At 38.4% G+C, this 24,578-nt stretch overlaps 1 protein-coding gene across 3 annotated transcripts in view; it reads right to left on the bottom strand.

Annotated features, from left to right (window-relative positions):
- Positions 1-3,450: 3,450 nt before the first annotated feature.
- LINGO2 (leucine rich repeat and Ig domain containing 2) overlaps positions 3,451-24,578 on the bottom strand; it is a 547,511-nt gene continuing 526,383 nt past the window's right edge. For all 3 annotated transcript variants that reach the window (XM_054809318.1, XM_054809319.1, XM_054809320.1), the window contains one exon: positions 3,451-12,078. In XM_054809318.1, coding sequence (XP_054665293.1) covers positions 10,222-12,042 — 1,821 coding nt within the window. In that variant the 5' untranslated portion in view covers positions 12,043-12,078 and the 3' untranslated portion in view covers positions 3,451-10,221. The remainder of the gene's footprint in view (positions 12,079-24,578) is intronic.

Raw genomic sequence — 24,578 nt, 5'->3', positions numbered from 1 at the left:
GCCACTGCTTTGCAAGAGCATCTGTTCTACAGCTGTTGGAAATGCTGACTACAGAGCAAACCACTGCTGTCACCACATTGCCATCATCCTCTGGAGCACTTTGGGCAGCAGGGGTTGCATTTCTTAAAAAAAGGTTTTCTTTGTCTGATAACAATGCCTATTACTGCATACCAACCTACATACAAAATTATTTCTCATGTAGGGATGGCGGAACTGTAACTCCTTGGCTTTTTAATCCTTAGGGAAATGGCAGAATCTTTCTTTTGAAAGGTAACTATTGTTATTGTATTATCTAGAGAGTTAGAGGCCCAGGGGTTTTGATTACAGATCAGAAATCCTGAGTTCCAGCATTCTGCTTGTGTTACTAGCCAACAGCTATGCCTTCCCCAAGTCAGCCAATGTCCATCTAATATCCTTTAGCAAAGAGTGACAGCCTGCCAAACTCATGAAAGGCAAAAGAAGATTTCATAAGGCCCATTAAAATGCAAGCTTTTGTATAAATCAGAAGGCTGTATTGTCTCTAACCCCTTTGAATGGCATGCCTGTTCTATGTAAAAGCAAAGTATTATCTGCAGAACTGATGCACTGCACAGATGCACCAAAGGTTGGTAGCTTTTTAAGATGAGATGTTATTTGGTTTCAGTGATAGTAATACTTTTCATAATGGATGTAATCTATTAGTCTTTGTACATCCAGCAAAGAGCTCTCATAGCAAAAGTAATAGATTAAATTTATTATCATTGTCTTCCTATAATAAAATAAGTGTGCTCTCCATCACTTGTGCTTTTGAGTTATATAAATAGCAAAGTTATTGGAAAATAGTTCAGAAAAATATAACTTCCACTTAGGGACTGATGAGGTAAATAAGATCTTTCAGCTGGTGATTACAGATTTAACTAGCTGAAGGTATCCCCTAGCTATTAATTAATAAATCAGCTCCTGCAAACCCAAATAATTTCAAAATTACTTAGACAAAGTGCTAAGTACGAGTGTCATATAATTTTTTATGCAAGTTTTAATTTCTTTTCTTTTCTGCTATCCAATCCTGTATTTTATTAACTTCTGGCCATATTACATTTCCCCTCAGTTACTAAGGTTGAAATTTACCCTTCCAAGAACAGAGGAAAAATAAGGCTTTCCATGGGAAATCTCCTATATCTAGGAAAGAAAGAATTTAGATCAAATGTCCCAGTCTGCTGCCAAGTCTGTAGACAGCAAGGTCAGGTCCTTTGCAATAACTCTGTGTTTCTTAATCCAGTAGTTTCAGAATCATTCATTCTTTCCCAGCATGAATTAGCAGCCTCTCCGCCAGTCCAGATAGTATAGGAGACGAATAAAGCCCTTTTTTATACCATGTCATCTACAGGTAAGAATGGGAAGGTTTTATGATGCAGAAAATTCACTGTGAGCATTCCCCCATGTGAGAATAACTCAGTCTCTGTGAATTGAGTTTATTAATTGGTAAATACTGTGATTTCCCATTGCCTGCTACCTTTTTCAAATACAAAAATGTTAAATCCAAGCATTTCTTAAAATAAACTTTGGATGCCAAAATTTGTTTATTTAAAGTTTATTGTGGTATCCAATATAGGGCTACTAACTGTGAAACAAATAATCTCAAAAGTGTAAATATTCTCAAAAATTTATGGAAGTGACTAGTGTGCTCTAGAAAAGTTTGGATGCTTTTTAAAAGCTGAAGTGGTGTTTGTCTGTTAAGAGTTATCTATATATATTACACTTTTTAATATAAATAGTAGCTATGGAGAGCACAATTTTTCTTCTGTTTAGATCTTGGCCTTAATAAGGATTATTTTAATGATTTTGTCAGTGATTGCCTGGTGTGACGGTGTTTTTCTCAGTTATGATGGACAAAACTAGTAGTTTCTTCTACTATAAAAACTGGAAATTACACATTAGATCCTGTGATATAGGAACAGGTTCCACCGCTTGAGATAGTGTCAGGTAGTCCAAAAAAGTAGCATGACTTGCATAAAAGAAATCTAAAGCTTAAGGTAGAGGAATCTTTCGAGGAAACAAACTCAATATTCTTTACAAACTCAATGTTTTCAATGGAGTGTTAGGAGCAATGGCTATTTTTTCATGTCTTACTGAAGGCAGTACTGCAGTACGGTGCAGGCTGTTAAGCAGATTACCAAACTAAAGGAAAATAGAAGAATATGAAAATAAAGCAGATTCTTAACATGGTCTATAGTTAAATTTAGCCCACAGATTCATTTCATTCTGCTGCAGAAGAGGGTACAGTGGTGCAAGTCAGGCAAAACCTTTTGGAGGTGTCAAATGCAAATGCAGAAGGATAAGACAGATTTCAGGAGGCGCAGGAGAGCTCAGAATCAGCCCCCGTCTGTCTCTGCTCCCAGCAACCCAGCAGGATTTCAACCTGCTGCTTCCTTTCCTGAGGTAGCAATAACAACTTTGTTTTCCCCTTCTAGTGAATAGGACCTTGGTTTAGAGGATAATGGGTTCATGACTGGTAAATCTTATTTCAGATGATCCCAGAAAGCATAAGCAAAATTCTCTGTTGGCAAAAGTACCTAGCTGTGGGTGAATGGATGTAGCAATAGTTTAAGTTATGACCTGTGCCCTTCTTAAAAGCTGATCTCTGCCCTAGATTTGATGAGTCATGGAAAGCCTCAGGGGTTTGGAATAGCTTTCGAGCTCAACAGAATCTACTTTCCACCACCTAATTTTTCTGGTGCAGTTACAGTGGAGTTTGAACACTGGTGATGTCCTCAGAAACCATATTTCAGATGCAGATTCTCAGTACTGGTTGCCTTCCAAGTGACGCACAGCTGGTGAAATCTATCTTTCTGGCGTGCTCTCTATGGTGCTGGTATGTTGCAGGCTTTTTTCTTCCAACGTTAGCCTGATTGGCATCCCCATCAATTGCCTGTACACACTGTGCAAGTGAAAGTGAGGGAACAGGCTGACTGGTACTTTGTATGGAGAATAAATCCCAAAACACATCTGAATATGACCTAGGTTTTCCTCTGTGTCTGATGCAATGAAGGAGGAGTGAAAGTAAGTAAATGAAAAATACCTGCTAGAGTCTTCTCTTTCTGACTGTAAGGCTTTATATTCTCAATTCAAGAGTGGTGGGTCTGAATAAATAACCTGTTGTGAAGACTTGGCATTTAAGGACCTCAAGTCTGGTGCTGAGAAAACTGCATTTTTCTCATCTTAGTTTCTTCCACTACCCCTTGGAAAAAAAAGTGATCAGCTACATTACGGGAAGCAATGTAAATTTTCTTCACTTTTCTCAGTAAATTTTGCCACTCCATGAAATTATTTATTTGGGTTTCATTTTGTATGATACACATCATGACATAAGCCCTAAAGTAACTTTTAAAATGACATTCAGGACAACTGTCTTAACAAACAAAGCACTTCCCCCCCCCCCCCCCTTTTTCCCCATTATGTTAGCATATTTTGCTCAAACATGAAGCAAACTTATGGACAAACCCGACTTGTCATGTGCTTCACGGATCATAACAGCAAGGCTGTCTAATTTGCCATCCATATCCATGATCATATATATTAAAATAAATTACAACACATTTTTTCCGGTTTACCTTGTCACCTTTTAAAAACAATATACATTTAATACTTGAAGTAAGAAAGGAACAAAACAAATATAACTCTTTTTTTGCACACACAAACATATACATATGAAATACATGTGCTTCAAATAGATTTCAGTAAGTGTGACAGTATTTTAATATATATGCACTATGGCATTCCCTCCCCAAACTATGAGAGACTTGCTATCACATGTACTTGCCCAGAAGCCAACTTCCTACTATATGGCTGTAAGCTCACCAGATAAGGGTTGTCATTTACTTCCTACTTATAGAGTGTCCAGGGTAATGAAGCCAAAGTGTCATTTGCTTTTAGGTATCAAAATGGCATAAATGAATTCTTTAAGAAGCAATAATATTTTGTTTTCTGAAAGATCAAAATTATTAGTATGTGTACAAGTTGACTTCCATCTTCACAGCTGCCTTGAAATTTCAACCCATTGCTCTTGGTTTATGTGTGAGGAGATAATGTTGTTGTCTTGCAAATACCACAAAGAAATAGGCAGACTTCTTTAAGGTTACAGGTTTTCTTTTTCTTTTGCCTTTTTTTCTTTTCTTCCCATAATCTACGTTTTCATATTCTCCAGCTCAGTTAGCAGTGCTAAATATTAAAGCAATCCAGAACAGAATGTATGCTGCAAGGTGAGAAATAATTAAAACATAAGTTCTGCTTATTTTCTGCTTATAGTCCCCTTAGTAGAAAGCAAAAAACTTAGATTCCATTATCAAATTTCTAGTGTAACCAAGGAATAACAGAATGGTGTCAAGGGGATTTCTCCTAATTTATATTGCCTGACTAGAGTGGAAAATCTGTTTTCAGTCTCTTGCTTCAACACTTCTACTTCATGACAATTTCGGTACCAGTTTGAATAATCAAATTATGAGGGGAAAGTCTGCTCTTTTGTACTCTTCTATGAGCTATTTGAATATGAAGGATAAAGTATCTTTAAATTTAAGGTGAAATAACATGGAACATTTTCTTGACTATGCCAGCTCTTTCCTTATACTGCTGCAGATATAAATATAGATTTTTATTTCCAGCTGGCCTTATATCCAACCACCTGCTTCTAGTAAAAAAACCCCAAACCAAACCAAAATAAAAAACTCAGACTCATTCAACCTGCAGATTACTTTTGGCATGCAGCTATCTCAGTAACAAGAACCACACAGAAATTGGTTTATTTAATTTTCAGGAGGAGGTTTATTCAAGCTTCTTCTCTTCTTCTTCCTTTTTTATTTTTGGCTTGAAGAGGGTTTAAGATCCTGCTTTGACATCTAGATTCCAAAAGCCATGTGAAAATGCAGTGAAATTAAAAAAAAATCCAGAGATCTTCATTTGGCATCACAGTTATTTGAAACTGAGAATGAAAGAGGGCAGAGCTAGGAGACAGACAAAGGGAGTCTGTATCATGGAACCAACTGGCTGTGATTCTTCGAGGCTGCAAAGGGAAACTGAGTTTGTAATTCTTATTACAGGTGATAGGAATAGGGCATCCAAATTGCTTATCTAACTTTAAAAGCGTCATTCATTGTTTCAGTGATTCTCCAGCAATCAGGCTCTTTGCCTTTTCCAAAGATGTCCCTCTAACTCCTCCAGGCACAATTAACTTTTAAATTACTGGATGAAAATTTTCTTAGTTCTTCTTTCCTAGTTCTTTTTAGCACAAAGAGCAATCACCTAGGGTACTGAAAACAAGGCCAGAAAGTATGTATCCAGTGTTTTCCCACGTGTTGTCTTATGGCAAAACTACAGATTAGCTGCAGCAGACTGTGATTTCTAAGATACTGCAGCTGTGCTGGTTCTTTTATTTGAAAAGACCAGAGTTACAGTTCAGGGAGGAAGGAGAGTTGACTATGTGCTTCTTTCCCTGCTACTCCACATCAAGCCACATTGTGAGCTGAGAGGATGGGAATGGACAGCGCAGTCATCATGCTAACCCCAGGTACACTAGGATCATTCAGGAGAAAAAAGATAATTAGCAAACTGGCTAGAATAAGCTTCCCCTTCCTTGCTTCTTGATGGATGTTTCATTGCTGGGGATGGAGGTGGAACAGACTGTGGCTTACTGACACAAATGTTGCCCTCTCTGAAGAAAAATGAGTAAGGATGGCCCATTTTATTGATGGCTAATGGACCCTTTTTTCATGGAATGCAGTAGCAAATGAGGCAAAATAACTATATGACTGCAGTTTCTTGGCTGTCTTTGCTAGACACTGCTGTTGTCCTTGGGCAGCCAGAAGCTGATTTTTCTTCTGGACTTTCAGCCAATGCTTTGACTTTTTATAAGTTAAACATGGGCTTCTGGCATTCACACATACTGAAGTTTTTTCCAGAAAAGTCTAATTTCTAAACCAGATATCTGAGCATGGTGTAGGAATCTATTTCTACTTATCTTTGATGTGGTTCAGTTGCAACATGGCCTACATTCCAAAGTTCCTCCACACCAGTTTTTTCTTCTATCACAAGGTTTACATAAGACTTTCTGTTAAATACTAGTGCTTATTTCTTACTGTGTCTTATCCTTCAACTACAATTTGTGGTGTTGAGAGTGTAATGTGGCTTTTTTTCTTAATTTTCTTTATGGTGGTATAATTTTTACCATCATAGGTGATGCAATACCATGATGCAAGAAATAAGGAAAAAAGATAGCTGCCATTCTTGTCAATAAAAGAAACCTTGAATGACAGTGTGACAATGACATCAAATTAATTAAAAAAAACCCCCAAACACCAACTACAAACAACCCCAATCTAGTGACATCAGCTTGCATCAACAGTTTTCTAGGGTCTCAGAGTCTCCTGGCTGATTCCAGTTGTATATGGGGCTGTTGACCCTGTTGCCACTGGGAGCATGTGTGAATGGTGAAGGACTGGGGAACAGAGGGTAAAAGCAGTCTCCTAGTCTGAATCCAACTGAGGTGATGTTGTGGACGAACCATTTCTGAGAAGAATGCTGCCAAGTTAATAAGAAAGGAAGAAGGGAAAAAAAAACCCAGTTAAAAATGTAGAAATAAGTCTGAGGTGAGGCACTGCTTAATCTTAAACTGTGGGTGCCACTTAGTCTTAATCTGTCCTTATATCATTGCAAACTCTTTTCTTAATACATTGCTGCAGTGTCCTCTTTAACTCAATTGTGGGAAGTCAGCACTTGTACATCCATCCATTATGAAAGAGGAGTACTGGTCTGTGGAAGTGGATTTCAAACCGTATTTGTGGGAGGCTCAGCACTGCTCTTAGAGGATTATTGACAAGGATACTGTGGTACCTGCTTTGTCAAGTTCCTCTGCTGTTGTTGACATTTTCAGTTTTCTCCTTTTCTGCAGAACTATTGTTATGCCTCAGGATCTTGTTGTATTGACTGCCAGCATGGGGGGCAGGCAGTATAAAAGTCAGAGGTAGGGGAAAAACCTTAATTCGCTCTTTTAGTGGCAGGTATGCACTGTCCACCTGTTTCTGAACATATAAGAGGAGAGCCATGTGGGTCAGATGCCTCCTCAGAGCCTAGTCCTTTTTCTCCCCTGCTGTAAGATAAACTGTGGTGCCTCCTTGGTCTCTAGCAGAGAGGAGAAGGGACTCCTTCAAGAGGCAGCCACTCTGTTCTTAAAAGAATTGCTAAAAAGATACTTATCTAGGTCTGACCCTGACACTGTATTCCTTATTCACTCAAAACAGCCACAGTGAGTGTGTGTCCCACGAATACATACAAATACATAAGACTGTGGAGCAAGATAAAAACTTGTCTCTGAGTCTTGCTGTCCTCACTTCTGCTAAGAGATGCCATATGCCTTGCCAAGTCCACAATGAAATAACTAGGCTGCAAAAAGTAGAACATTGCCAGAGGCAGGGAGCAAACACTGATTCTTCAAAACTGAATACTGACTGAACTCAAAGCGATACACACAACACTGACAGCTCTGCAAGATGGTGCTCAGCAAGAGCAAGCAGTGATTTTCATCACCAGCACACATTTCACATAGGTAACTAAGCACATTACTGCTCAGAAATCCTTGCAGTGCACTAAAAATGCAATCACTTTTTAGAGTCATTCTAAGGGGATAGGGGAATTCAGCAATTCATAATTAATCCTAAAAGCACATTTTTCTAGGGTTTTTGAGATTTTTTTTTTTATTGTGTCATTTAATATGAAGCAATCATTTGCAACTGTCTAGAATTTAGGAGAATTTTTGCTTCCAACATTGATTTTAACATTTAACATGAAATGACTGCAGGGGCAATAGATTACTAGTTGAAAAAATGACAATTACAAGGGAAAGGCACATGCAAATGTCTTCAATGGGCAGTTCAGAAACACTTTTTTTTTTTATCCCCATTTGTTTCTTTAACTGCCCGCATTAAGGTACAGTAGAGTTTTGGACTTCAGTGCGGTGGTTATTATATCAGCAAAAATAATTTCCCTGGTGTTAGAATTTAGTCAGGGGTTATTCCATTTTATTCATGTTCTACAAACTGTCATAGAACAAAGAGGTTTACTCTCAAGCATCTCCATAAATCTCCAACTATCTAGTTCAGAGCATAAAAAAAGAAGCAAGAAAACCCAACTCTAAACTTAAAACCAACTAAAGTGAAGAAAATTCTCACAATCCTTGCATGCCCCTCAGTTTGGTGACCTAAAATGGAGCAATGATGCAACCAAAGATCAACCACTAAGAAAAGAGATTCTCAAAAACTGCCTAGCCTTGGGTTCTACAGCTATGTTAGGGGAACACCTAGGGAATGCAGCTGGATTTTACAACTTTTGGCACATTTCCCTTGATAGGAGTGGGAGATTTTTATCCTGCTTAGAAAATCTCTGCCAAAGGTTGTGGATACTAATTTTAGAAGCACCTGCATCCCATTGTAGGTCAGCCTGACTTTGGTTTCAAAGTGCTGAAATCTTATTTTACGATTGGACACAGAGTCTTAAATCACATTAATCTCAATGTTCGGTCTTATCATATTTTTATATTCATTTTAGCTAAAAACTTACATAGTCATTATTATCCTTACTCCAGGTTATGCCAATCATTTATAAATTGTATCTATTATCAACCACTTAGCAACAAACCTATGGCTCATAACTGCTGGAAAATTGTGAGTATCTTCCCATTGCTGATAATTTCAAAATTAGAACAGTGGTATCAACGATAAAGAATAAAGTTTCAGTTCTGAGCCGTTTGAGAATTTGTTTAGAGGCATAAATAAAAAAAAGTTTACTTGTCCTGAACTAACGTTACACTTCTGTCTTCTCTCTGTTAAAAAAGCTTCCTAAAACCTGGAAAAAACTTGCCCCTCTTGCTCTAAGATACTGCCCCTGAAAGAAATATAACCACATAGTTATTAAAATGGCATCCAGAATAGCTAAGTAATCTGTTCTTGGAAATTAGCTTTGCCTTTATGTGTTATCTACAAATATACAAGATGAGAATGACAGTGGCTAGAGGTTCATTATATCTGGCAGTATGTTAGCCTTTTTGAGGCTATCATGTTTTAAACATTATTTTAGTATTATAATCCCCATATTATGCATGGACAACCATAGTTTACTTGGCATTGGAGAAGAGTTCATTCCTAGAAGCAGAGCGTTTGCATGTTTTAATTCACACTTGTATAAATAGTAAGATGACCATATTTCCCAAGGAGTATGTAGAATGTATCACGTTCTTTCTTCTTGCCCAGTACATATTAACATTTCAACAGTAGTTTTGAAATTAAAATCAGGGCTAACAAAACCAGCTCGCTCTCTTCAAGGTAGAACTCAACTCCTCTATGCCAGCAATGTCTAGTGGGTTGCCTTCCCTGGGTGAGATCCAGGGCTATGTTACAGTAAACTGGTCCAGTGTGATATCACAGATATAAAAAATATTCCATTCTGTATCAAAACTAGGCACGTGCCTTATATTTATATGAAGAGAAGATCAACAGAGCTGAGCATTTTTGCTCTCAACTATTCATCTCTGGCCTTCTGCATGAGGAGAAAAATATCTTATGTTATTTCTAATTGGTAACTACAAGAGTCTAATTTGGGTTAGATGGTAGTTAAAAGGAAGGTGACATCACACTTGGGTCAGTATTGGTGGATATCTAAAAGCATAACCTCTCATTTGTATTGCTTTAAAATGTACACAGTATTGATGTAGATTAAAAAAAAAAAACCTACCAATTTTTTGTGGTGTTGAACCAACTAGAAGGGATGATGCAAGGTTTTACCAAATGAGATCTATAGATACAAATTTCACTGTAGAGTACGTTTTAGACAAATGTGTCTTTTTCTTTAAGTATGTAAATCCTACACTGTAGGCTTTTTTTCTTTTTCTTTTTGTAGTGGTAGAAAATGTTGAACAATTGTCCATGAGCATGAGCCAGCGGTTCATTGCTGATATCCCCAGAATGCCAATATTTGCAACGCAAACAGTTAGTACAATTTACCAGTTCTATGAAAGGCCCTGACATATCTGCCTCAAGGTTTGGAGGCTCTGCTGTATAACCACAAATAGTCTTTCCATTTTCATGTAACTTTTTGATACAGTGACAGCTGCATTAAGCTGTTTTTGCCTAGCAATTCCACGTGCCAGGCTGGTTTAATTGGTTTTAATGCCACAGAAAAAGCACTGCTAGCAGAATACCATCAAATCATTTTCATATTGAACCTTCGTGGTCCAGCAACCTCCCCTTCAACCACAGCACCATTGTTTTTGCGAGGGACATATTCAAGGTCAATGCTGGTTTTGTGTTTGCCTTTCCCTCGGCTCCACACAAAAAGAAGGAGGAAACAAAATAAAACCACTCCAAGGAATGTGAAACAGCCCATAGCTGTGGACACCAAGATTGTCTTAAGGTCCAGAGAGAACGTGTTCACATTAGTTCCATTGGAACTTGTGTCGTTGGAGTCTGTCATATACATCGGGGTTCTGTTGGCGTAAAGGAAACGGTCAGAAGTAAATCCCTTTACCGTAAGGGAGGCCGAATATGTGTCGTTCCCAGCTGCGTTACTTGCAATACAAACATAGATGCCAGTGTCCTGGTCTTGAGCAAATCGGATCTCCAGGGTGCCATCTCCCAGCACAGTGGCTCTTCCATTTGATTTAGTTGTGATCAGCCTCCGGCGTGGGGTAACCCAGGATATGGTAGGCTGCGGATCCCCGTCAGCATTGCACATCAACTGCACCGTCTGCCCTTCCTCCACTACCAGGTATTGCAACTTCTTGTCTTGTATCTTGGGCTTCTTACAGGTGAAATAAAAGGAAAGAGCTGTACTGTGAAAGTCTTTAAATGATCTCTCTTTGACACTGTCTGGGCCAGCACACATTGGCGGCTGGCCTCCAAACTGCAAAGTGGGTTGCCTCTGTAAAATCCAAAGCAGACGGCAGTCACAGGACAGAGGATTGTTGTTAATGCAGAGGACCTCAAGGCTTTTGGAGGAATGGAACACATTCTCTTCTAGGGTTTCTAGCAGGTTTTGGGACACATTAAGTACGCGTAAGAATCGGAGCCCTTGGAAAGCGTGTGGTTCAATGGTACGTAGCTGGGCCCCCACCATGTGGAATTCCTGGAGACGCACTAAATCTGAAAGCATGCCTGCTTCAATGGTGCTGATAGGGTTGTGAGAGAGGTTTAGATTGGTCAGGTAAACCAGATGTTTAAAAGCAGAATAAGGTACTGCAGACAGGTTGGTGTTGGTGATGGAGAGGGAAGTAAGGTTGAGACCATACAGACTGTTGGCAGGGAGCATGTCCAGGAGGGGCCAGGAGTCTATCTCTAGATCTTTCAGACGAAACAGTCTTTTAAAGGCATATGCAGGCAAACCGTTAATGATGAGATGTTTCAGACGCAGACTGATGAGGTTGTGGAGGTGAGAAAGAGCTTCTGTTGGTACAGCTGTGAGGTTGCATCTCTCCAGGGTGAGCTGCTCCAGGCTAAGCAGTCCGCTAAAGGCCCTGTGTGATATATAAACCAAATCATTGTCCCCAACCTCCAGGGATTTTAGGTTATGCAGATCTTGGAACATGTAGTCCAGCAAAATGACAATCTTGTTTTCACTTATATCGAGCTTTGTTAAGTTTGACAACCCAGTGAACACCCCAAGGGGGACCAGCTTCAGACGGTTTCCTTTCAGCCTTAGGGAGCGCAAGTTGAAGAGATTGTTAAAGGCTCCAGGCTCCACATTGGCGACTACATTGTCACTGAGGTCGATCTCCTCCAGCAAAGGGTATGATGTGAATTCCTCAGGGTTGACGTTCTTCAGTCGGTTCTTGCTGAGATCCAAGATTTTGGTCTCAATGGGAATGCCCTCTGGGATGGCCATCAGACGCCTTCGGTGACAGCTGACGGACTTGTTCTGTGCTGAGCATTCACAGCGGGCTGGGCAGCCTGTGGTGGGGCTCATGAAAATTAGCAGCATAGCCAGACCCAGGAATGGCTGCCAGCGTGATACAGCTGTGTGATGCATGACTCCACTGATTGGGTCTAACCCTCTGTCACAGGCCTGTGGGGATGAGGATAGGAAAAGGGAGAAGTTAAGTCTGCAGCAAAAGGAGATCTCTGCCAATTTTACAGTATCATTTCAAAGCAGGCACATGTGGTTTCATATGAAACAAAATAAAACCTATTGTTAATGGCAAGAGCAACAAAAAAGCAGATTTTCCTTCACTATCATTGGGCTTGTCAAAGGGTCTTTTGATCCGGCATTTCCCTTCCAGACATCAGAGGACATGAAACAGCTTTCCTACTGCAAACAGTAAAGGAGGTTAGGTTTTATTCTTTTCTCATTCTTAGTGGGTCTCCTCAAGAAAGTACTATGACTAACGCAGAGATAAACACCATACAGTCTGCTAATCATGTTTGCGATGACTTTATAGCATTGGACCTCTGTAGAGGTGATATGAAGCTAGGCTTTTGCCTTTCCTATTCACATCAGTGTTTTAAGGAAAACACTAATGATGTATTATCGTCAAGAAAAGGAGCTCCTTGACAATGAAGAGATTGCTTTTAACATTTATTGCATACATTACAGCTATAAATAGATGGATCTTGTTTGCACATACACATACACAATGGCTCAGATGAGGAAGGAAGAACTGGTGCATCTCTGATTAGAATTTGTATTAAGGACAAATTGATTCTTGCTTTTACTGCACAGAGAGACTTTATGTTAATTTTAGAACCAAAGACCTGAGAAAGATTTACAGAATACAACCTTGTACTTCCAAGGCATGTAAACTAGCTCTGAGGGAGAGAAAAACAAGATAAGATGAGCTGGCTGTGTTTAAGCAGCACAATGTCCAAAGAAGCACAACAGATTCCATGGAAATCACAGTTAGTGAGAGATTTATTCATTCCTACCTTCAGGTTAGAACTGAGGATAGTAGAAGACAAGATAACCTCTATTAAATTAACTACCCTTCTCCAAAGGCTGTACTTTACAAGTTTACTCACCAAAGGCAAGGGACTTTTCCAAGGGTAGCTACTAAATGCTGACACTCAATAACCCATTTTGAAAGAAAAAAAAAAGAAAAAAAGAATAATGTAGGTGCTCATCAAAGGAAGCTGTGTCTGAGACACTTGCAGAGTAAGGCATATGGCGAGCAAGGACTATGGAAGTGCCTTAACTCCTGCGATACCGGCAACTTGATGAGGCCAAGTGGTAGTACTGGGAGTCGGGCTTTATAACATAAATAAACCTTACAAGGTGCCTCAGGCCTTGTGAGGCCTTTTCCACATTGCTTAATTTGGGCTTAATTTTAGTTATACTTGTAAAATTTACATAACTCCCGCCTGTCACTTCATCTCAGGTCTGGACAGATGCCTGTTGCCCAGCTGGTCCTACCCATAATAACAAAATTACCCAATGGCTGGGCATTCACTGCCTGACCTGCATCTTTTGGCTTTGAGAATCATTTGGCTAGTGCTTAAGAAGTTTTCAATTTTAATTAGAGTCAAGTTTTGTTCATCTGTGTGCAGTCATGTGGATTGCATCATAAAAGAAATCCACCTGTACACAGAGAAGGATTCACAGATTTAAACAAATATGGTATAACTAAACTTATGATGCAATCAGTTATTGCATCATAAAAATAATATTGAGTAAACCCAGACTGATTAAGGAGAAACTCCCACCAGTAATTCTGCTGCAAGAACAGCATACTTGCCTGGCAAACAACTCGGGATGTGATAACTCACCAAATCATCCTGCCTGAGATGCCCTTTCAGACTGTGGATGATTAGAAGGATGAGGATTCAACATGCAAGAAAAAGAGCAGATACTTGGATCTACTGATCTTATGGTACCATTAACAATCCGCAACAGAAACTGTGTGGTTTGGATTGTAGGCATTAGCATCATTGTAACTGGACTCAGTAACAAACAGCTGTTGTGCTTTGACTGTTAAAAATTTAATTGGGTGAAGAACAAATTCTCTTGGAGCTGCATATAAATTGCTGTCTTTGACCATAAATGAATGGTACACATATTACTCCTCTCATAACTCTATGGAAGAATCTCACTCTTGACTGATGTGGCTTCTTCCTTCCACTCTGATACCTCTATGCAGAGACTAATAGTACGAGGCATATTGCATGCTGGTTTTGTGATGTAGTTTGGGGATCTGGGTGAAGACTATTCTTTAACATACTACCTATAAAAGCACATTTCAACTTTGCCCTAGAAGAGCAACCTGCTAAGATTCATTTAGTTTCCCTCTTAAGTTGTAGTCTTGAAAATAACTATTGCTAGTTATGTCCAGCTGTGACAAAGGTTTTCAGAGATAAACTTCACTTCATTAGGCACTAAGTTAAAACTGGAAATCTATAGGGGTCTGTGAATTAGGTGTTTGCAATGAATCCAGATCAAAGTGGCTTTTGGGTGCTCTGATCATTACTTTCTGAGCTCAGTCTGTGAGGTTAGCACTTTCATACAGATACTTCTAGCAAGCAGGGAATTAATTTCCTACCTTATTCACCTAATGTATAAAGCACAAAGTAAACAGGTTCAGTGAAAGACAAGTACCCCTGGAGTGTTTGTTTTAGACAGCAAAAATATGAAATGCTTTTTGCAGCTATCCAAGCCACCTGGTAACTAAAACTTTTGAGGACTATGAAATAGAAGATGGACAATATAAAAGATGATAAAAGGATTATATACTGTGGCTAGAATAAAGAAAGGTAGTGTTAATAAAGCACTTCAACCATTAACAGTTGTCTTCTGCAAGAGCACTTGTGCACAGAAGACGACAGATATGCATTTATCTATAAGGGTGTGCGCATGTGTGTGTATGTACTTGCAGACAAGCAACATTCACAACTGAGATTTAAGCTGGAGTAAAATACAAATCAATAAGGAAAAATAATAAATTATATTAAATCACAAGTCAGAAAAGCAAAGATTACTTGGATCAATAAGTGCAGATTAGAAGAAAACATAAATTAAATGAATTATTTCAATTTACATTGACCCAGATGATACTACTATTCTTCTTGCTAACCTGACATCTCTGACTACATTGTTAGCTTTGAACTGCTTTGTGCAAAAATGACTTTATCTTCATTATGCAAAAAATGTAACCTTACTTCATTGTACAAATAATGAACAAAAGCTAAAAAGCTCTAGCAAAAGAAATATGGGCAACTTAAAGATTTCTGACTCTTTGCAGGACAAGGTGAATGTTGGGAGAAGCCTACAGTGAACTTTGATCAGCTATTGCGTATGGTCCAGTTTGGATTTAGCAAACATGAAGTGGTATTTTCAGGACATGTCCGGTAACATCACTAGCAGGGCATCCTTTGGGCCTTCAGTATGAGAACATTTTGAGAGGAGGCATCTTTATCCCTAAAATATACTTTGTGTTATTATGATCAACATTGCTTATTATTATGCATCCATTTAACAACATTACTGTTTAAAAATCTGAATGAAATTATACCATTAATTCCCCACATTTCTTCATTTCTTTAGACCTGTTGGATGTTAATTAATTGTCAGCCTCACTGGCACCATACTGAACTATCAGTGTCACTGTTCAACATGACATCTTTCATTCCTACTTAAACAACCAGCGCTACGTACTTTACCATTTGCCAGTATAGTAATTCCCTCTAAACATCTACACGATTACCTCATTATCCTTCTTTGTATCACTCTGTACAACGTTTCTTCACTGTGATATATACAAGAAAGTAAAGTGCTTGCATGCAAGTATACATATATACATACACATAAGCTAAAAATATCAACTTTTCGCTCTGTGATTGTACTATGCCTTACACTGTGGAATACTTCTCTAAAATTATAGCTTACTAGCACAAAAAATTTAATAAAATAAGAAATAATTATGAGCTGGCAGTTTTTATATGCTTGAACGTGAATGAGAACATGTAAAAATGTTTTCCCAAAATTTCTGGGGTATTTATCACACTTTGATACACTCTGGGAAATTAAATATATCAAGGAATTCCTTATTAAAAAATAAAAATTAACTAACTACCTCCTTTTTGTTTTTCTCTGGCTCTATTTCTGAAGTCCAAAGTCGAGTCAAGTTACTGTTGGCCGATAGTCTTTTTCAACATAGGACCTTAGTCAAAGTTCAGATATGCAATTAAGAAAGCTCATTAAAGTTACTAGTTAATAGCTCTGTGTGATCTCATGTAAACCAGTCATCTTTACTGCTTTGAAATGCAAATGATTTTGCACAAAGTTCTGCAACTTTGAATCTACCTATAAATGCTTTACAAGAATATGTATCTAGCAGTACCCCATAGCTTCTAAACTGAAGAACTATAATAATAAATTAAAAAGCAACCCAATGCTCCCTCAGAATGCTGTGCAATTCTGTATATCATAGTTAGGAATGTGACAAGCCATGCAAATGTGCTAGATATTGTATCACTTCTCCCTCAGACTTATTTTGAAGCCTTTATAGCTAAAAGCTAGAGCGCATTTGACTAGGCTCCTTTCCTTGTCTGATCCGATGCTCCAGTACTAGGCCTTAGCCAGAAAAGGTGAGAGTCATAAGATCTGTTTCTGACATTAGCTGCATGTTTGGTGCTCTGACTTGGTAGGTTTGATTCCACCTTTCCCTAACCTTCTCCCAGCCTTTCAGAGAGTTAAAAAATCCAGTGGATCATATCAGAGATAACAATTTTGCCTGATGTTGAGGTAACCTTATACTTTCTCTTCTAAGATTCCCTTTTCAAAACCGTAACTGTATTAAATAAACTTTCTAGGATGAAATTTTGTATGACAGGCATCTGACTTGTACTGATTATGAACCTAAACACCACCAGCTAATTCTGAGAACCAGGTGAAGTCCCTGTTTTAAAGGAGTTTTAAACTGTATCTGTCCTGTCCTTCACATTGTTCGAGGCATAAAGCATCCAGAAGGATTTTTTATGAGCCCGTACTTAGGGGAGGTAAATTGTTCTTCCTGTATAAGACTGTTTCTTTCTCTTCTTGCTTGCTGAAATCTAGCATTCCTATATTTTGGAGCGAGGAACAGGTACTAAGGAGTATGAAGAGCCCTGTCTTTGCCATTTCTGTCAGCATCTGTCACACTGAATTCAGCAAGCAGTAAGCCAAAACCTTTGCTCAAACCTTTGCAACAAAACACCTTTGCTCATGTGCTCAGTAGACTGAATATGAGCAGCTAAAACTACTGCAGATTTTACCCATGTGGTGCAAGCTTTTACACAGCTCAGTGTGGTTTGGGAAGGTTTTTACTCACAACCTTATTTCTCAACTACCTATCACAATTATTTTGGAAGACCAGCTGATACAGCTTTCCTGCCTTCTCCTGTGATGCTAGACCAGACCAGGTAAGGGCAGGGAGGGTGAGGAGTCCTTGCTGCTGGTCTGCACCAAGGTAGCAATGGTGGGAAGTTTTGCTCAGGAGATGAATGTGACACAGGCTGATAAGATGACAAACTCACATGGTTTTAGGGACAGTCAAAAAGAAATATGAAAATAATAGACATTTAGGAATGTTCTTACAGTGACACACAATGCCACAAGGAGGATGAATGAAATCCTGACTGTGGCATTTTCTGACTAGACTGTGCAATCTTGACATTCCTGCCATATGCTCTTTTAATGTAAAAACCAATGTGTAGCAAAAGCTTTGCCTCACCAGGTCGTGTGCCAGCAAATTATCTAAGCTTAGTGTATGGATCCCAAGTTCTATCACAGGCCAAGTCAAGCTTGCCTATATGTTCTCCAAAGGAGGATTTTTCTTTAAAACCAAGCATCTCAAGTGAACTATGGTGTACTAACTTCCCTGCCTCTTTAATCAAACCTTTTTTTTGCTTATGCAGAGCTTTTGTTCTCCCTCCCTTCATTGATCTCTTAAACATCTCAGCTTTTAAATAAACAGCAAAATATTAAGTAGCTGTCTATCTGCATTCCAATATTTAGTAGATTGGAAGAAACCTTGAATAACAGCAGCAGCAGCAACAATAACTACCAGTCTGCCAATTCATTGAATTGCAAAGTTTTGATTCAATTATTCTGCAGTCCTGGGATCATTCTCTACCACTAAGTCATCAGGAAGAGCTTCATGGGCTAACACCAACTCAGAAACTACAGTCAAGTTGCCTTTGTTTTCAGAAGAAACAATACTTGTTTCCAACAGTACCCCGGTTATATGCCTAAGACTGACACACAGACCGCCATCCCATAATAACAGACATGATACTGAAATGGAAAAAACCCCACCAAAATAACAACCATGTAACATTTTGAACAGCTTATCCACTACTATTATTGTAAGACTGGTTAAAATCTTTGTACCAGCTGTTTTAAAACTAGACGAGTGGGTGTAGATTTTACCCCAAATGCTTAGATTCTTTTTCGAATCAAAGCGAAAGAAGCAAGTGTGCCAAACAACAGAAGGTAATAAAATCACAATGATAATTCATATGTTTATACAAATTACTTGTACAAGGCTTAGAAATCCAGATTGGCTAAAATTAAGCAAAGAAATGAAGCCACCAGTACACCTTCTGTTTCTAACAATGTTTTTAAGATTGATTTACAAATTTATTTCAGTTGTCACAGGCAAAGTGAATCTTAGGAAGAAATTTGAAGGAAAAGGCAATAAACCTTAAGGATTATCTCACAGGAGACATTTAATGCATAAATAACAGGAAAAGAAAGTGGAGATATTTGCCAGAATTGTAGACAAAATGACATTCCCACTGACATTGTTGGTAAATTGAAGGGGAAGAGGTTTACAAAAAGCCTATATGAACAATTATATGAAGAGTGTAAAAGAGGCTTGGAGGTAAAGTAAAATTCGGAGTTTTTTGCATAGGTTAATGATATAAGTCATCCATTCAGGGAAGCTAATACTACTATCATATCCACACAATTAACTGCCTCATAAAAATTGCAAATATTTGCATAGAAAGAGTTTTTGACAAAGAATTCTTAGTTGAATAAATTAATGAACTACTATGAACAGCACATCTTTTCTGCCATCTATTCCTTCTGAATGCAGAAGCAAATTTTTGAAAGGTACAGTTCTTCAGAATTGCTTCTGCCAAGTTGTTCACTCATCTCTAGCAAATAGTATCCATATTTTACTTGTGAAAAGTGATGTCACTAAGAGGTAAATATTCAGTGGCAAAGACAAGAATAGCACAATTACCATGACTATAGATATGTTGATGCACCTAAATGTGATAATGAAATAATGGAGAAAGATAGACTTATGTCTCTGAAAACAGTGTAGCTTCTACATTTTGTTGAGGCTGCTTAGTATTGAAAGAGCACCCAACTGTTGTAGCTAAACTCCATAGACTTGGCATTAAGTATCTCTGCATGGTAGTCTGCTGAGTGATGTGTGACTTAAAAAATTATGCATGTGATGTTAAATGAGTCTACATTTTTATTAAGTTGCTTTAACCTTAATTGATACTAAGCAAAAATCCATCAAGCTCTGTTTCACTGATGGTTCTTGCAAGACTTCAATGTTCCAAATACTTAGAATGACTTATCACAGGGGAAGAAATGTAAAGTTATTCTAGTACAGGAAGGAATACTGTGTGACAACAAGGAAAGAGCTAAAGTCGTTGCTCTTGGGGAATGCAGCAGTCATAAGAGTAAAAATCTCTTGCAAGTTAGGATTCATGTTTCAAAGAGCACCTTGTGTTTCACAGCGTATCTAGGCAGGTGAACCTTAGAAAGCTCTGCTGCCATGAACAGGACATTGAACAAGAGGATGTGAAAGTGTTAAATACTATACTTGCTTTTCATATCTGCACTAATTAATACAGTCTGAATAGATTAACTCAAAACTAAATCAGTAGGAAGGCTAACTGCATTGATTAAAGAGAAGGAAGGGAAGCTTTTGTCAACAGCAGTTCTACATGAAAAGATTATCTTTCTTCATCTTGAAAGAAATGGTCTTTCTTCTAAAACTGTCTGGGTATGGCAGTAAAGAGGACACCCCTGTTGCCTGGACAGTATCTCCTACACTGAAAAACAGGGACTGAATTCCCTCTGAAGTTTTAACTCTAACAACCAGCTGCTCCTCAGCTTCAATGAGTGAAGATCTTGGTGGTGGAAAGCTACTGGAAAAAAAGAGGGAGCTGCTTTAAATTTGTGCCAGTAGCAGACTTTTGAGGGCAAGTATGTTCAAGCATGATTGTTCCACCTCGATAAGCATGTTTGCAGCTGTTCTGTCTAGCACCAAAACCCTATCAGTCAAAACAAGGGGCATATTCGCTGGGGAGTGTCTTCATATTGTCATATGCAAGGCTTTCAGAGCGTGGCATGGAAGCAAGCTGCTGAGCTATCTGATGCTGCTCTTTGTAGACTATAGGAGTAGTCAGAGTCTGGAGAGATAGTACAGGAGCTACAGCATTACATTTGGTGCAATAAAAGTAAGCACAAAAAATAAACACAATAAATGTGTTTATTCTAAACACATTTCTTAGTCCTTGTTAGAAGGCCTTCTTTTGATACAATGCTGTCGAATTCAGAGTGGCTATCCTAGTAGAAACTTATGTCTAGCACTTGGGGGTGGCACAAAGGAAAGAAGGGATATATTTCAGCTCATTGGTCAACACTAATAGGTCATGCAGGAAGAAATTGCGTGTTGGAGCCAACCGTAGCCACTTAATGGCTCAGATAAGGAAAATACCCTACAGACAGCTATACAAAGCTACTGCACTTTGAATTAAAATAGAGTTGAACATAATGTATACACTTGAGAGAAAAAGAAAATAGTGAACTGCCTTTGGGATTTCCTGTTTGCTAAAGGCATTCTTAAAATACACTTAGATTCAAAATCAGCCTGCAGAAGGGTCAAGGTAGGACATTCAGAAATAAGACCTGATGTTGACAGGTGAACAAGACACAACTACTAAAGTCTGTGTTAGTCATACCCATACATCATGAAAGTTACTCCAGATATCTACTGATGTTATCATGATCTGAACCAAGCCACCATACTGAGAGAAAGATGAAGAAAAAGAGACAAAATGTGGAACACACAAAATACTTGAAATTTTGCAGTCAGCTGTTTTCAGCTGGGGCACAGTCATAATCCAGCCCTTGATTTGAGCCTGGCCCATTGCAGAGCTCCTGGTGTCAGAGCAGTGCCATGGTTAGCTCCCAAGTGAAGCAGTCAGAAACGTGCTAACTCTTGTACGCTTCACAGCCAAACTATTCTTTTTATACTTGAAACCCGTTCTTCTGAGCATTTACTGTCACCCGTTTGCTTGAAATCTGTACTCACATTTGCTAGGGTATCACTAGCAACTTTCCAAGAGCTTTCCAAACCCTGGCAATGGGTTGCCTCATGACTTTTGTGACTTGGTATTTATACATTTCTTGGGAAGTAAGAGGGATTTTCTAAAAATCTGCACTTTATTAAGTCAGTGTCAGATGTGATGAAGGGACTTTTTGTACCAGGTAGTGCCTCTGCTACTTGAATTAGTGTATGTTTGGTAAATATTCCCTTTAATTATTAGCAAAAGACAAATAATACTTTCATAATATCCCAAGCACACCTATTTTTGTGGTTAATCACAAAAGAAGGGATTAAAAAGCACAGCTTTCCATATTGGGTTTACTCATTTACCTTATCATGCTAGCCCTAGTTACAAAGGTAATTGTGTACAGTTTTAAAGACAGGCCAGAAACAATTTTTTGTCTTTCTTTCTTTTCCATGGGAAGGCAATCTGTGTCTACGTACTCCTACTGCTTCCTAGAGAAATTGACCTATCACACTCGCAGTGGGTGGTGCTCAGTCCTGCAGTTGTTCCTGATCTACATGTGATTTCCAGAGACTGACACCTGGCAGGAGACACTTGGTCCTGACGGCAATGAGCTGGTGCAAAGCTACAACCACCGTAACTGCCGCATTGTCCAGTTTCTTTCACACCTGTTACAATCTCACCTACTAACTGTCTCCTGGGAGACCCGCAACAGTTCTTCATAGCACTGCTATACTTCCCGCTACACGTCGAGTAGTAAACCTAAACTACGCTTGCATCACATTTGCAGTAGTTTTTTTTCCTGGTTTAGATCTACAGACTTCAGATCAAATATGGAAATTTAGCTTACAGTATAGCTTTTAACTCACTCTATAGTTGTACAGTACAACTCTAGTAAATTATTTTTTTTCCCTTAAGACATTTTCTACAACCATTTTGTTTTGTTAAAATCATAATATTCTATCAAGAAACAGTTCCAATGGATAATTTTCAACCAGGTCTATGTTCATGCATACTAGCATGCACAAAAATGCACATATGCCTAGAAGTTTTTAAAGGAGAGCACGGTTTATACCATCTGTAATAATACACTCTGAGAATAACATACTTGTCCTAAATAAAATTAATGCTAAAATATCTTTCTCTTGCCAGAGCACTTTCAAATGGCCTAATTAAAAAAATAACAATAAAAAAGAATGCTTGAGTCTGCATGGGTACATCTATCCATAATGATGTCTCAATTTTATTCCTAATTAAAAGTTCATTAATATCAGAATATTAATACTGTAAGAAACCAGATGAGACCCTATCATTTGGGATCTTAAGACTGAAGGCACCCATGCTATCAACTGAAATTCACTTGTAAGCTACTGTAGGTGCTGTGTGAAATAAAGTTTTATACTACAGCAAGCATTGATATACTTCTTGATGAAGGTTGTATGTAATATTTCACTCTTTCAGTTAGTTTCTAGCTCTGAAATATCACTTATGCCAAACAGTAGCTGGAAGAATTGAAGAAAAGAGGAGAACTAAAGGAGGGTAATTAGTTCACTCTAAAAATCATTCCATATTTTCAGTATTACTGGACACGGGAGCTGGCAAGGGGATGTGAACAAGGGGAATGCAGGAACAGGAGCTGTGCACAGGAGATCTTCCTGCATCTCCTCCAGTGGAAGATATCTTGCACATCTGTGTCGTTTCTGAGCAGACACTACTATAAATGCAAAATCCCTGTAATGTCTGAGGAAAAATAAGAGAGGCATTCATTTTACTTGTATCCTGAGGAGAAAATTATGCCTTCTGAATCTGGACGTGAAAGGATATCCACTAAACAAAGAATGCTGGCAACTTCCCTCTGTTTTGAAATATGTGACATGACTTTCTCCAAACTCCTTGCCAGTAAGTTATAAGTCCTTTGATTTGGAAAATGACTGAATTCCATTGATCAGTAGCATAGAGAAACTTTGCTGCACATTACCATAAAAAATTTCACTGGAATTACTACTAGTTAACTTTCCATATAGTATAAAATTGCCAGATGTGCAACTATTCATGGCTCAGGAGTTGGTAAGTGGGATGACAAAGAGAGAAAGACAATAAAACCTGTAAAAAAATCAGTTTTCACTCATAGAGATCTACTGTAAAGTGGTTATCTGTGCCAGTATATTTTTGCATATACCGTGTCACTATTCATGACCTCTAACTCTTCATATGTACTATGTAAGGAGAAGCCATAAGCCTCAGAAGAATATTTTGACTATGCCCAAACTCACAGTCCTCAAAAAACTCTCTAGATCCATGACTTGTTACTGGGATTCAGGGCTTCACACAGCAAGATCATTCAAGATACTAAGTCTTTTTCTCACAGTTGCATCTCAGCCAAATTCAGCTTTTGTGCTTTAGAATGCAGAAGAATGATACTCAAACAGGAACGACTGGGCTGCGCAGATTCCGCCAGTACATCCCTTTTGTTGCGCAGCCAGATTTTAATTCAACATCTTTCACACAATTCACAGCCCAGCAAATCCTCTCTAAAGCAATAATCCTTGTTCTTCTGTATGACAGAAATTCAAAACCATCTCCCTTTCTTCCACATGATAATTTTTTTCAAAGCTTTCTATGCTTTTCAATTTGATTTCCTTATTCCACATCCAACTGTATCAAAAATATCGCCATAAGGTGGTTTGGTGATTTCACTAGCTTCTTAAATGAGAACAGGGGAGGAAATGACCATTCCTCTGCTTGTTACCAAAGCGGCTGGTATTAGCTGGAATAAGAACAGTGGGAAATAAAGACCTGGTTGACAGTCAATACAGGCTGTCTCTCTCTCTTTCTCTGATTACTCTGCTCTGGGAAAGGAAAGACCAAGTGTTGTGCAAAATTCAGAGGATTCACACTTTTTTTTTTTTTTTTTTTTGGAAAGGGAAAGGAGTAATGACTATTTGTTGCCTTATTGCATATAATCATAGATGCACAGAACTGAGTTATAAATTTAAAGGAAATCAATACCACACTCTGTCAGATGATATGAAACTGTGAAAAGTGTTCAGTTTTTCCACAATATTGTCTTTGCTGGCTAAGTAAAGATAAAAATTATTTGCTTTTTTCCTCCTTTGCTAACGTTATCATAACTTCTTGCTTACAAGCAGTTATATACCATAATTGAATGAGAACAATAATAATATATCAATCACCCAAAACCTCCATTTTCAGTCTCTTTCAAAGCAGACAGAATATAATCTGTGGCGGCAGTTAGTACAATAAGACTTCATTAAT

The sequence above is a fragment of the Grus americana genome, chromosome Z (assembly GCF_028858705.1).
Source record: "Grus americana isolate bGruAme1 chromosome Z, bGruAme1.mat, whole genome shotgun sequence".
Lineage (NCBI taxonomy): Eukaryota > Metazoa > Chordata > Aves > Gruiformes > Gruidae > Grus > Grus americana.
This window is presented reverse-complemented; position numbering and strand designations above follow the sequence as displayed.